The sequence below is a fragment of the Armigeres subalbatus genome, chromosome 2 (assembly GCF_024139115.2).
Source record: "Armigeres subalbatus isolate Guangzhou_Male chromosome 2, GZ_Asu_2, whole genome shotgun sequence".
NCBI lineage: Eukaryota > Metazoa > Arthropoda > Insecta > Diptera > Culicidae > Armigeres > Armigeres subalbatus.
This window is the reverse complement of record NC_085140.1, coordinates 223,433,932-223,448,442: the sequence shown is the minus strand read 5'-3', so window position 1 is coordinate 223,448,442 and position 14,511 is coordinate 223,433,932. Positions and strand designations below refer to the sequence as shown.

The following is a 14,511-nucleotide window of genomic DNA, read 5'->3' as shown; positions in this document are numbered from 1 at the left end:
TTCCATAATGTCGAATTCGTTTTTAAACCTATGGGTCAGTGCCAACCCAATGAGAATAGATAGAAGGTGAGGAAGAAGACCAAATGCAAGTGTATTAGTAGATGATGGAAAATGTAAACAGCAAATGGTGACGTACATATTTGCACGGCTTCTTATGTTAGCTCTTTCGAATGTAGTATACTATAGGGGGAAAGACGGCTTTGGCAGGTTTTGTTCTATTATGGGCGGGGGGGTTTTGGTGTTCACAACGAGAATACTTCAAGGACAATCCCAACATCCTCTGTGAATTGCAGATAAGTATTGCGTTTATATTTTAATTGCACTGAGCTCGTTCTAATCTGTTCGGTGAATGAATTGACTTGCCACATATTTAGATACATCGTGAATAATCAATATCATTAGTAAATTTAAATATTCCCGTAGATTAGAAAAGCAAGTGCATAAATTACTATTTTATGGCAACATATCACAGCGAAATGGGACCCTTCGAGCCTTGAGTAAGATCTCGGTCCGGTTGCATCTAAGGAGATCTTAGTGCAGTGCACACCGGACGTGTTGCCCAGTAGACGTATCGCTCAGCGGTATTTAAATACAACGCAGATAGGCTATGGTCAGAGGGTGCGTTGATATTACCAGATTACCAGATTACCAGATTATGGGCGGGGGGGTTTTGGTCGACCAAATTTTAAAAAATTTGGCCATAATATTCTTTGATATGCAAAGAATGTTTAGGCCAAATTTGAGTCAGTCATACAAAACCCCCTGTCAATAATATTACAAAACCTGCCAAAGCCGTCATTCCCCCTAGTAAAAGCTTTTTCGCCATACACGAAAGGCACGCACACAATATATGGATTTCCACACCTTAGTATCTATTTTCATTGGTGCCAACCCGAACCCTGAAAAAAAAACATTTTCAGTTCCATCTGTCATTGGATATGTTGGTGTTTTTAGCATCGTGTTTTTTTTTTAATTCCGTATAGAATTCATGTAAAAGGAGATTTTCTATTCTACAAGAACTCATCTAATAAATCAGGTTGGAATTCCAATCACTATTTCTGCAAAAGTTTTTTTTTTGGAAAACAGTCAGAAGCATGTAATAAAAATTCTCCAGGACACGCTAATTTTTTTACTCGCCACCCCTCCTGATAAAGGTAGCCTCACACCTCGGGAATAATTTCACCAGATTTTGGGCCCGTACATTTTCAATGGGGCCGGGATTTTGATTTCCCGTGCCCAAATCCTGAAAACAAATGTAAAAATACAGCGGGAAAAAATCCGCGGATCAAATTCCCAAGGTTTGATGCTACTTTAATGCTAGGAGTTCCTTCTGAAATTCCTTATCTTTCAATAGTCCAACATGGAAAGCATAACAACATTTTGCTCCGTAAATTGCTTCAGGAATTCCCCCGCAGGTTTCATCTCTACATGTTGTTTGAGGAAATCCTACGAAAATTCCTTGAGGATTTTTAACGGAAGTTCCATGAAGGATTCCTCAGAAAGTTCCTTGAAGGATTCATCCGAAAATTCCTGCAGGATTTCCACCGGAAGTTCCTTCGGGATTTCCTCCGGAAGTTCCTTCAGGAATTCCTCCGGAAGTTCCTCCAGGAATTTCTCATCTCCGGAAGCTCCAACATGAACATCTCCGGAAGTTCCATCAGGAATTCCTCCGTAAGTCCATTAAGGAATTCTTCCATTAATTCATCCAGGGTAATCCTGAAGACATCGCATATGTAAAAACACATGGGGAAAAAATCGCGGTCCAAATTCCCGAGGTGTGAGGCTACCTTAAAGTAGCCTTTAAGATAATCGGTGCTGAGAACCTCTGTAGTAAAGAAAATAGCATTATCAGACCTTCCAAAGATATGTTATACCTTCCGATATAAAATTCTTTATCGACATTCTTCACACTTTCAGGTGCAGTAATGGAAAAAAGATCGGTTAGAGACATGGCAGCCAATTTGAATAAACTTGGAATTACAGGTAAGACATTGATTTTTTTTTATTAAACGCTGTTTGATTTTGTTCATTCTGGTTTTTTTTTGCATGTGTTACTCTATTTTCTGGTTTGCCAAAGTAGATATGTTTCTTAACAAACCCCCAATTCCTGCTCCGCGAATGATTGGTAAATACAATTCACGAAGTAATCCGGCACATGATCATTCCACTCAAAAGGAACGCTTCAACCAAACTGAGTGTAGGGACCAACGATAATATTAAGAATGTTCAAACAAATGAATTTATATTTTTGGTTAAAATGTTTTAGCAGTATTATAAAACTAACGCTTTAGCGATGTCTAACCAAAGCTAGCCGATATGGTAATTTTAATGTTAAGTTTTACATTTTATTAAAGCATTCTACGACATGAGTGAGTATAAATATATTTTACAAATTCAATCAATTTAAATAACAATATGGTAGATAAATATTTTTTCTGCGCGAGTAGAGCCAATTTTCCACCATGACAATATCCATCCCTACTTATGGGTCCTGTACAGTGTACTCCTCCGGTGGTGCAATGGGCCAACCTGAAAGATGTCCATCCTGAGCGATGTCCAGCAATCGCTTTAACCTGTTGCCAGGTCGACCTCTTTTATTTCTTTATTGAGGCTTCGCCGCCATTAGTTTCTGGGTCCGCTGGGTTTCAGTCTAATGCTTGTTTACAGATTTCATTTCTGCCCCTACGTAGAGTGTGGCCGACCCAGCCCCACTTCCGATCCCGAATTTCTGTTGCTATCGGCCTCTGGTGACAACGACGATGGATCTCGTTGTTTGAAATCCAGTTGTGAGGTCACCAGACCTGAATTATATACCGCTAGCGTATGTTAGAGATACTTTTGCTGGGGACTTTTTTGTCTCACCCTCAGACCTCATGGTAGTTATTATTGCTCTTGGGAGAAATTGAAGGGAGGGCGGAAATACTTCCCTGAATAATAGGCAAGATGGAGTAATCGACTAAAAAAGTTACCAAAGTATAAAAAGGAGGAAATAACAAATAATGGGCTATAGCAGAGGTAACTTGATTTTACATTATATATTCAAATGATTGGTTTTATGATTTCCGTTACATTGTAGGGTAATAATCGTAGGGAAATAGGAATATCCTCACATACAACATTGATGTTCAGGGTCGAGTTGGCCGACGCGGCCTGGGCAACTTAACTAGAAATACTAGAATTAGAGATCGGCGAAGACGCCATCTTGTTTCCAATCGAACCGTCAAAAGCGGCTGCGGCTGCCGTGGTTTTGTTTTTTTTATGGAAGAATGAATGGTTAAAAGAAATGTCAACCATTCCCGTCCCTGTGTGGAAGAGCTCGGTTCACCTCCTGGTCGTCTCTGTCGTTCGGCGACCTGAGGAGGTTAACTCAGGTAGTGTGGGGATGGGTATGCTACCCGACCCACTAAAACCAAAACCCTTTCGCCAGTCCGTACCCCCGGCCCGCAATTAAGCAATACATCAGGGGGGGACTATTGAGAACGCTCACGCCTATGCTAACGCACTTGACGTTAATACACATCGACTTCAAGGGTGGTAACCTCACCACCCGTCGATCGCAAGCTATGATAGTAACCTAGCGGTCCGTATCACAATCTCACGTTGGAGACGAGCACCCCGACAACAACCACCGCGCATGAACCGCAATGACCTTTATATCTACATACGGAGGTCCCCGCAGCCCAACCGCGACATGTTGGTTGTCGGGGTGAGCAAAGTGTTCACTGCATCACAGGTGCCCTTACTGCATTCGTTGGTTTTGTTCAAGACGCCACCACCGCTGCAGTTTCGACATAATCGGTTGAAATGCTGTGTTCATCGCATTCCATATAACTCCTCTCGACGAGGTTGTCCTGGGTTGTATCCATACCGCTAACAAGCAGCATGGCATTGCGTTCTACCTCGAATCGCGGGCATGCGAACATCACATGCTCTGCCGACTCTACCTCACCTACACATTCTGGACACTCCGCAGAATCTGTGAAGCCAAACATGTGTAGGAATTTTTTAAAGCAACCATGTTCAGACAACACCTGTGTTAGGTGGAAGTTGACCTGACCATGTTTTCTATCGACCCAGTTGGGCACATCTGGAATCAGTCTGTGGGTCCAACGACCTTTGACTGCGGTGTCCCATGCTCTTTGCCATTTGAGCAGCGAGGCTGCTATCTTGACACGTCGCATTTGCACCGAGTCCCTTTCGTTGTAGCACTCCACATCTTCCTCTAGGAGTATGTCTATCGGCATCATCCCAGCTATAACGCACACCGCCTCATATGATATGGTGCGATATGCGCTCGCGACACGTAGGCACATCAGCCGGTGTACTCTGATCAGTTTCTTTACATTGTACTCGGCCTTTAGTGCTACGGCCAATGTCGGTACGCTATAGCGGCTGATAGACAATGCTACGCCCGCTATCAACCTACGCACTTGACTATGCACCGCCGATCTGTTGGACATCATTCGTGATGAAGATTTTATCGCCAATGAAGCCCGCTGACATGCATAATCGACGTGGCTGGTAAAATTGAGCTTATCGTCGATCATCACGCCCAGATGCTTAAGAGACCTCACGGAGTTAACTGTGAAGGTCCCTACTCTTATCCTCGCTTGCTGCAACCCATAACTGTTATGCACCACCACGACTTCCGTCTTGTGGTGTGCAAGGGACAACCGCCTCGAGTTGAGCCATTCCTCCACTCTGCCAATCGCGTATGAAGCCTTCAGTTCGACTTCGTCGAGAGTGTCTCCTGTTACCTCTAGCATTACGTCATCCGCGAAGCCTTCTATTTTCACACCAGCCGGGAGACTTAAGCGTAATACTCCGTCGTACATAATATTCCACAGAACCGGTCCGAGGATCGACCCCTGTGGAACACCCGCAGACACTACGATCGACTTTTTACCAGCATCCGTGTCGTATATCAGCACCCTATTCTGAAAACAACTTTTCAGTATCCTGCACAGGTAATCCGGAACTCTCAATCGGTGCAGGGAGTCAGCAATAGCTACCCAGTTAGCATTGTTAAACGCATTTTTTACATCAAGTGTAATCAATGCGCAATATCTAATACCTCGCCTGTTCAAACCTCTCGCTATCTTGGCCGTATCCGTTACCGATCGAATTGCTTCGACGGTGGAACGACCTTTACGGAAGCAATACTGGTTGTTTGATAGCCCACCAGTACGCTCGGTATAGGTCGACAATCTGTTCAGAATATCCCGCTCAAGCAGCTTACCAGCTCCGTCGAGAAAGCAAATCGGTCTGTATGCCGAAGGTTCTCCCAGGCTTGGGTAATAGCACCAATTTCTGTCGTTTCCAACGATCTGGAAAGTTTCCTTCATCCAGACAACGTTGGAGGCAGCTCCTGAACATATCTGGAGCGGCAAGAATCGCGTGTTTAAGGGCCAGGTTAGGAATACCATCCGGAACCGGCGCCTTATTGAGCTTAAAACCTCTTGCGGTTTCGATAAGCTCTTCGATAGTCACTAACGGGACCCCGTCAATCGACCCACACGGTTTATCAGGCCAGTCTGGTGAATCATGCTTCAGGAACAGCCCTTCAACGATCCTAGTTAACAACTCCGGAGATCTCTCAAAAGGTGTGCTATTTGTTTTAGCCATCACTATCCTGTAAGCATCCCCCCATGGAGTGATACTGCACAGCCTTTCAAAGCATGCTCTTTTACTACACTTTATTTCGTAGTTTAGAGCTCTGCTTGCTGTCTGGAATGTCCGGCGTCTATCAAGTCGATCAATCTCTTTTTTTGCACGTCGTAGTCTTCTTTTGGCTTTAAGGCAAGATCTACGAAGTTCAGCTATCGCGTCAGTCCACCAGTACGCTGGTCCAGATTGCCACCGATCCGGACTTGTCAGCAACCCAACTGCCGTTTCCAGCAGGGATGCGATATAGGTCGGACAGCAAGGCAACATCAGCTTTACACTCAGTAACCGACTGTTGTAGCAGCGCTTGCGGCGCTTAGGTGTCTGTTGTCTGTATTAGGGGGACAGATCAGACACCTCGGTACGGCCTGACAGGTGCGAGCTTTGTGGCCTTCAGCTCCACACCTGCGGCATAGCTTACTACGATCGGGACCCCGACAGTTAAAGGATTTATGACCGTAGCCGAGGCACCTATAGCAGGACTGAGGTGGCTGGATTATGCTCAACGAGCATACCGACCAGCCCACCTTCAGCTTAGCCTTATCTAGTACCTTCTTGGCATCAGCCAGAGGCACTTGGAATGTGGCAACCTGCATCCCAGCAAAGCTATTACGTAACCGAATCTCGGATTCCTGGAGTTGGACGTTGCACTGATCTCTCAGCGCGTCCACCAGGTCCGCAGCTTCGGTTATTTCATCCAGGCCGCGGCACTGGGCATAGGGCTCTCACTTGAACCCCATCACCCAGTACCTCCTCTGTCAACTTTTTATACTCTGCACTCTTCTAAGCAGCATCCCGCTTTAGGACGAGAATTATCTCACCTTTCCGCGTTCGACGGATGCAGTTGACGTCGCCCCCTATGCCAGTAAGCTTATCGTCGCTACTCATGGCCTTCAAGACATCGGCATAGCTTTTATCATCAGACTGGACAATGATCACTTCGCTATACCGTTGCCATTGGAAGGCGCACCCTTTGCAACACGGGCTCTACCCTTCTTAGCAGATGTAAGCTGCGTTCCACCTGCCTCCTTGCCTGCGGTTTCTTACGCTCGTCGCTTCGTCTTCTTGGGATTTACAACCACAGTCCAGGGTTGTTCATCGTTCCGGCGAACTTCAGTTGCCCTCCTAGGTGGAGGCACTGACTTCCTCTGTTCCTTAGGATCGGTAATTTGCGCGACCCTCTCCCGGCGACTCCGATACAGTTTCCTTCCTTGGTGGAGGAACTGGTTTCGATTTAGCTTCATTCAGGTCGGCCTGCACGACCTTACTTATGTCGAATTCGTTTTTAAAAAGTTTCAACCTAGGTTGGAACCAGTTCCAACCTAAGTGCTGTCAAAGTGTTTTTTTATTCGCTCAGGTTGGAACTAGGTTCGCACTAGTTCCAACCCCAAAGCTGTCGCACCCTTTGCAACACGGGCTCTACCCTTCTTAGCAGATGTAAGCTGCGTTCCACCTGCCTCCTTGCCTGCGGTTTCTTACGCTCGTCGCTTCGTCTTCTTGGGATTTACAACCACAGTCCAGGGTTATTCATCGTTCCGGCGAACTTCAGTTGCCCTCCTAGGTGGAGGCACTGACTTCCTCTGTTCCTTAGGATCGGTAATTTGCGCGACCCTCTCCCGGCGACTCCGATACAGTTTCCTTCCTTGGTGGAGGAACTGGTTTCGATTTAGCTTCATTCAGGTCGGCCTGCACGACCTTACTTATGTCGAATTCGTTTTTAAAAAGTTTCAACCTAGGTTGGAACCAGTTCCAACCTAAGTGCTGTCAAAGTGTTTTTTTATTCGCTCAGGTTGGAACTAGGTTCGCACTAGTTCCAACCCCAAAGCTGTCGGGTTTGCACTGTGTTGTTTCACGGTTTCGCACCGGGTTCACCAATACAACTGTACTACAACTGTCAAAACCACGTGGGTGGGTGGGCGGAATAAACAAGCAGAAGGGAGAAACGAAACTATCTGTTTATTAAAATAAAATGCGCGTTGAAAATCTTTTTTCGAGGAATTTTGTGATATTTGTTATTGTAGTTTAAAATGAAATTTATCCGGTAATGTTGTCTAGATTCAGTTTTAAAAATAATGAATTATTGGCAGTGGCTGATTTTCTACCCGCCGCTGTCACATCCAGGCGCTATAGTATATGCGCAAAATAGCCAGCAAGAGTTAAGCGCCAGAAATTTGTATGGCGAAAGTCATCTAACGCGGGTTTTCTCAAAATAAGAAACTTTTCATGAAAAACTATGATGTCCTAAATTAGATCGGTGGATGGAATTTGTAGTTTATATATTCCACTTGAAACCCGTTCACAAAATCCGCTAAAAATTGTCAGGAAAATATATTTAAGGAATACCAAATAGAATTATTTCTTATGCAGAATTTCTCTTTCGTGCGTTTCAAAATTTTCGTCGGGAATACTGCCAGAAATTACTTTAGAAATTCTTTCAATAATTCTTTCTTGAATTTTTGGCGATATCTTTCAAGAATTCCTCCATATTTTTTCCAAGGGATCCTTTCGAGATGAATTCCTTTGAAAATTCCTCTAGGAATATCTTTGAATACTGTTCCAGGATTTTCTCTGGAAGTTGCTCCAGGAACTAATTTGGAAATTCCTACAATATAATTCCTTCAGGAAATCTTTCTAGAATACAGGAACTTACTCGAAGTATCCTTCAGGAATTGCTCCGCTAGTTTCGTACATAAATTTCCCCGGAAGTACCTTAAGTCGTTCCTCCGGGAGATTGTAGAAAATTGAAAATGCACGGGGCCCAAAATCCGGCGGAAAATTTTCCCGAGGTGTGATGCTACCTTTATCAGGAGAGGTAGCGAGGAAAAAAAATTAGCGAATCCTGGAGAATTTTTATTACATGCTTCTGAGTGTTCTCCGAAAAAAAAACTTTTGCAGAAATAGATGAATTTACGGAAATACGGAAAATACGGAATTCTTGGTATAAAAATGTGCACATGATTATTGAATATAATTAAATAGGGGAACTGTTCCGATCTCCATCTCACTGAACATATATTCATCTCAACGGGAAACAAAGAAATGCAGCACCAATTTCGTCGCCTCTTTTTGTCAACATTTGTGCTCACTGCTGAGAAAAATCCCAAAAATAATAAACAATCCAAATTCCTTTCCATTGCTTTGTTTTTGATGGGATGACTATCGGAGCCATGAGATGAATTCCAGGAGCAGCTTCCAAGGCAGCTTCCCTGTTTATATCCACCCAAAAGTAAATTCCACTATCCGCAAAAATCAGTTCACGCACTTAATCATGATCTGATTAGTCAACGCCAACGCACTGCCAGTGCACTGGATGTCCTGGATCATATGTTTCGAATCAAAACAAACACGATGCTACGCACACCAACATATCCAATGACAGATGGAACTGAAAATGTTTTTTTATTCAGTGTTCGGGTTGGCACTGACCCAGGTTTAAAAACGAATTCGACATTAGCTTCGGAGTTGCTCCGCTAATGGCCATGCGTTTTTGAAGTTTTGCGGTATGGCTCTCGGCCAACCGCTTCTCATCAGTGAGGCGACGAATCTTTGATTCAGCCTCCTCACTGACCTTCGCCGCCTGACTTATCGCCAACTCCTTTTGCTCAGTAAGAAGGCGAATCTTCCGTTCTGCCTCCTTACTGGCCTCTAGTAGGGACCTCCACTCCGACTTCGCCTCTACCACCACCGAGCAGAGGGTTAGTACGGCCTGTTTGAAGTCCCTACTATATCTGTAACGGTTGTCCAGAAAAGACATAATCACGTCCGTAATGTCCGTGATCACCTCCATTTTCTGGCCGCCGCCTTCCTCGTGGCTGATCATCAACGACTTGATGACCCGGGTTAGAGTAGGGCCGTCCATTTTTACCTCAACCGGCCCATCCTCAGACCCACCACGAGCCTCCCCGTCACCTTCCAGCGGCGATCTTTGGGGTGACCTATTAAGGCCACTTCGTCTGCTGAAAGGATTCTCCTTTTCGCTAGACCCGCCTTCAACATCCTCAACGGTATTTTTGTAGGAATTTGAAAAAATCATTGCTATTGGGTCCCCCTTACGGCTGCTGTAGAATCCTGCTGGAGTAGTCGCCTATTGTGATCCCATGGTTATCTATACATACCTTGCGGCATGCAGGGAGGCCATGCGAGGGTTGACACTTGCGTGTTCAGAGCCAGATCAGCGCAAGTCAGGAATGTGCAACTGAGCCTACTCCCACGCAGTTTGTCAGACTGGTGGCAGAATTGTACCGCGTGCTATAAGGCCCGCCACGGTTTTACGGGACGGATGACAGCCTAACCATTAGCCCATTCGCCGTTTCAGGTCAGTGTCACCCGGCTTTACTAAGAGAATAGACTGACCCGACTACCAGCCCTCGCTTCACAGTATTACAATATTCAAAGACAAAGCCAGTAGACATGCAGCCAGTATGCCATAATCAGGATATCACTGGCGTTAATCCTGATGTGCCCATTGGCACTTCCTTGGCTATTGCGTGCTTTGAGCGGCACACGGTCGCTTTGACAGGGCCTGCTTACGGACTCATGCAGCTTTTTATAGAGATTTGGCAGAGCCCACTGCCAAACCCCACCACTACCTGGCAGGCCCCCTGACTCACAGATACCTAGGGGAGGGATCGTCAGGCCCTTGGACATAGTCCCTGTTGCCCCCGTCGTTCGGCGACCTGACGCCAACGAAATGGCTTCCATCTGCCACCAAGCCAAAGAAAACTGCCACAACTAGAAAGCCTTGCCGCGACACTGTCAGACACGCGGCTAACAGGAAACCGAACCAAAGAAGGCACTCCGCAGTAGGGTGACCATATGGTATCCTCCTTTTTGTCCTCCTTTTTCATTAAAAATCAAATGTCCTCCTTTTGAGCTAAAATGTCCTCCTTTTCGGAAATTTTGGGAAAACAGTTGCATGAATATCAATTTCTGAAGAGATTCTAGCTTAAAAAGCAATAACACAACATAAGTCTATTCTGTAACAAACCGTTGCACACGTTTGAATTTCGGGTTTCAACACCGAAACATTTTCCTAGATGTTTTAGAAAAAAAAATAATTAAAATATCTAAAATAAAATGCGTGTATTACAGTTATACGAGTGTCAAAAGTATTAGAAAAATAGAATTGATAAATTGCTTAGGAAAAGAGAATGCATACGCTTCTCAAACATTTTCTACGGGTAAACACCCATCAAATTTCCTTGTAAACGCATTGCACGGTATGTTTCTTGAATAGGACACTGCACGGGTTGCTTTGTGTCTTTCTCACTGCAAAGAAATTAGAAAAACGACAAGGCCACTAAATGTCAACGACTACCAGCCCTAGCTTCACAGTATTACAATATTCAAAGACAAAGCCAGTAGACATGCAGCCAGTATGCCATAATCAGGATATCACTGGCGTTAATCCTGATGTGCCCATTGGCACTTCCTTGGCTATTGCGTGCTTTGAGCGGCACACGGTCGCTTTGACAGGGCCTGCTTACGGACTCATGCAGCTTTTTATAGAGATTTGGCAGAGCCCACTGCCAAACCCCACCACTACCTGGCAGGCCCCCTGACTCACAGATACCTAGGGGAGGGATCGTCAGGCCCTTGGACATAGTCCCTGTTGCCCCCGTCGTTCGGCGACCTGACGCCAACGAAATGGCTTCCATCTGCCACCAAGCCAAAGAAAACTGCCACAACTAGAAAGCCTTGCCGCGACACTGTCAGACACGCGGCTAACAGGAAACCGAACCAAAGAAGGCACTCCGCAGTAGGGTGACCATATGGTATCCTCCTTTTTGTCCTCCTTTTTCATTAAAAATCAAATGTCCTCCTTTTGAGCTAAAATGTCCTCCTTTTCGGAAATTTTGGGAAAACAGTTGCATGAATATCAATTTCTGAAGAGATTCTAGCTTAAAAAGCAATAACACAACATAAGTCTATTCTGTAACAAACCGTTGCACACGTTTGAATTTCGGGTTTTAACACCGAAACATTTTCCTAGATGTTTTAGAAAAAAAAAAATTAAAATATCTAAAATAAAATGCGTGTATTACAGTTATACGAGTGTCAAAAGTATTAGAAAAATAGAATTGATAAATTGCTTAGGAAAAGAGAATGCATACGCTTCTCAAACATTTTCTACGGGTAAACACCCATCAAATTTCCTTGTAAACGCATTGCACGGTATGTTTCTTGAATAGGGCACTGCACGGGTATTGTGTCCTTGCTTTGTGTCTTTCTCACTGCAAAGAAATTAAAAAACGACAAGGCCACTAAATGTCAAAATTGACATTTTCTGGCCTTGTCGTTTTCTAACTTTCATAAAGAACGAAAGAGAAAAAGATTCATCCATGCATTGCCCTATGTGTGAGGCAAAGAACAGCCGCCATGCCAAGAAAGGAATAAAAATACCTAAAACTAATCTGAACAGTTTTGAGTTACTTCAATTCAATTCTAATTAGTTTAATTTTTTTTTCAATTGAAAACTTTGTGGTCATACAGTTAATGCACAGACAAGTTAATGGTTTCATTCTAATCTACATGCCTTAAATTGTGAAAATCTTTCCATTATAATGATGTTGCTGATTAGAAATACTAGAATAAGAGATCGGCGAAGACGCCATCTTGTTTCCAATCGAACCGTCCAAAGCGGTTCCATTTCGACTTGTTCACTTTTTGCATCCATAAGAAGCAAGCAAAAAGTTCAAGTGCTGCCAGTATCATTGCCACGATTTCATGCATACATTGCCATTTCGACAGTTTTTCACTCCGCTGGTATCTGGTTATATAGGGTTGCGAGTACTGGTAGTTTATAATTAAAAGTGTGTTTCATGTAGACTATGAGAGTTGGAAACGTTCCATGATCGTATTTGCCTCGACTTACAAAAACTTTTTCAATAGACTTTAGTGTGCAAAAATATAACAAATATAATATTCTCATAATAAAAACGAAAAATTGATCGATGTTTTTTATGTCCTCCTTTTTTCATCCAAATGTCCTCCTTTTTCGCTACGATTCTGGTGAATGTCCTCCTTTGGAAAAAAATTATATGGTCACCCTACTCCGGAGGTGCATTACGGTTCACTCAAGAGCAGCCTTTCACGCTGATGAAGAACACTAAGAACTTCCACTCACGAACACCAAAGTTCTTCCTTTCCGCGGCCTGTAGCGATTAGGCGATTCCTAATAATCAATCCTCCATTGGCGATTAAAGGTTGCATGAAGAAGAAGAAGTCGAAGGATGATATTAGAAAAATATTGCACGGGGAAGTATACGGAAATTTTTTAAAACTCTTCTCAAAAATTCTAGAAGCAATTTAATTAAAAACGGAAAGCAGTACGGGGTTGGACTTTTCTTATACTGTATATCAAGTATGATATAAAATTGTCATTAATGTACATAATGAACAAAAGGGGCCCTAAAACACTTCACTGTGGTACACCAAGGTCATTCTCCACGAGACACGACACATAATCATTGAAAGCAGTCCGTTGGGATCTGTCAGACAAATAGCTTTCAAACCATTTGTATGCAGAACCCGAAATTCCAAAGCGCTTAACAGTTTTCAACAATAAGGGCTGAGAAATTGTCTCAAAAGCGCGTTTGAGATCCAAAAACACAGCTAGAATAGTATCTTTACGCTCCATATTTTCTTTCCATTTAGATAATACCAAGTTTAATGCAGTTTCACAGGAATGACCTTCTCTGTAACCTGATTGTTCCGGTATTAACAAGTTATTACTATTTATATATGTAATTAGCTGGCCTTTAACTACAAGTTCTAAAATTTTCTCTAATGTGTGCAACATGTTGATGGGACGAAACTCTTCGGCTTTAATCGTTCCAGAAACTTTTTGTATTGGAATCACTAGTGATTCCATCCAAACATGCGGCACGTGCCCAGTTTGTAACGATTCATTTATAAGGTCCAGCAAGTTGCGTCCAATGACATGAAAGCAATCTTGAATAACTCTAGCATTAACATTATCAACTCCAGCCGTTTTACCTAAAGAAAAGCAAATGTTTTTAAGTTCTTCAAAAGTAATCGGGTGAAAACAATCAAATCTACAGTTAATATTTATCGGCTGTTTTATTTCATCAGGCTCATCCACTAACTCGATAGATCGGTTAATGGATAAGATAGCAGAAGGAATATGCAAGAAGGGAAGAGGAAGAAGGGGTAAGGTGAAGAAAGAATTTCTCATTTTTCACTTTTTGCTTCTTTTTGCTAATTCGGCCAAATGACTTTCGGCCTAATAATGGCCTGACACCGTTTGATATTTTAATAACAGAGTATATTATGCATGAAGTATTCTGCATATTAATTTTTGGTATTTTACCTCTTATGTAAGGCTGGTTCATAACAGAATATGGTATCAATAACAGAATGAGGTATTATAGAGCTTGCTGACGTTTGATCATCTTTCTCTTGTACGCGCACAGAATGGATAGGATTTGATGAAAACAAATCGAAAACGAATCGATGAAAACAAATCCTATCCCCTCCGTACGCGAGCAAGAGAAAGATGATTAACGTCAGCAAGCTCTATTGAGGTAATTTCTCCTGCTCAGGTAGGCAGTTGAAGACATTCCACTGAAAGAGCTTAAATATTTTTTTCTAAAAACTGCTTCACACGGTTTTAAAAAAAAATATCTTCCTATTATACTTCCACTAATTTGTTTTATCGTGTCTACACAAATACGTATTTCGTCCACTACTTGTGGACATCTTCAGTGTGTTATTTATCGACACATAACACACTGAAGATGTCCACAAGTAGTGGACGAAATACGTATTTGTGTAGGCACGAGAAAACAAATTAGTGGAAGTAAAAGGAAGATATTTTTTTAAAAC

At 43.2% G+C, this 14,511-nt stretch overlaps 1 protein-coding gene across 9 annotated transcripts in view; it reads left to right on the top strand.

The window, feature by feature from the left end:
• Positions 1-14,511, top strand: part of LOC134211756 (F-actin-uncapping protein LRRC16A) — a 190,551-nt gene that overhangs the window by 95,068 nt on the left and 80,972 nt on the right. For 3 of the 9 annotated variants that reach the window (XM_062688944.1, XM_062688942.1, XM_062688941.1), the window contains 2 exons: positions 1,918-1,983; positions 2,081-2,363. The exons of 2 other annotated variants lie outside the window; for them this stretch is intronic. In XM_062688944.1, the coding sequence (XP_062544928.1) occupies positions 1,918-1,983; positions 2,081-2,214 (200 nt within the window). In that variant the 3' untranslated portion in view covers positions 2,215-2,363. Of the gene's footprint in view, positions 1-1,917; positions 1,984-2,080; positions 2,364-14,511 lie in introns of those variants that run through there. 4 more of the 9 variants (XR_009979086.1, XM_062688945.1, XM_062688946.1 and 1 more) reach the window with 2 other exon arrangements.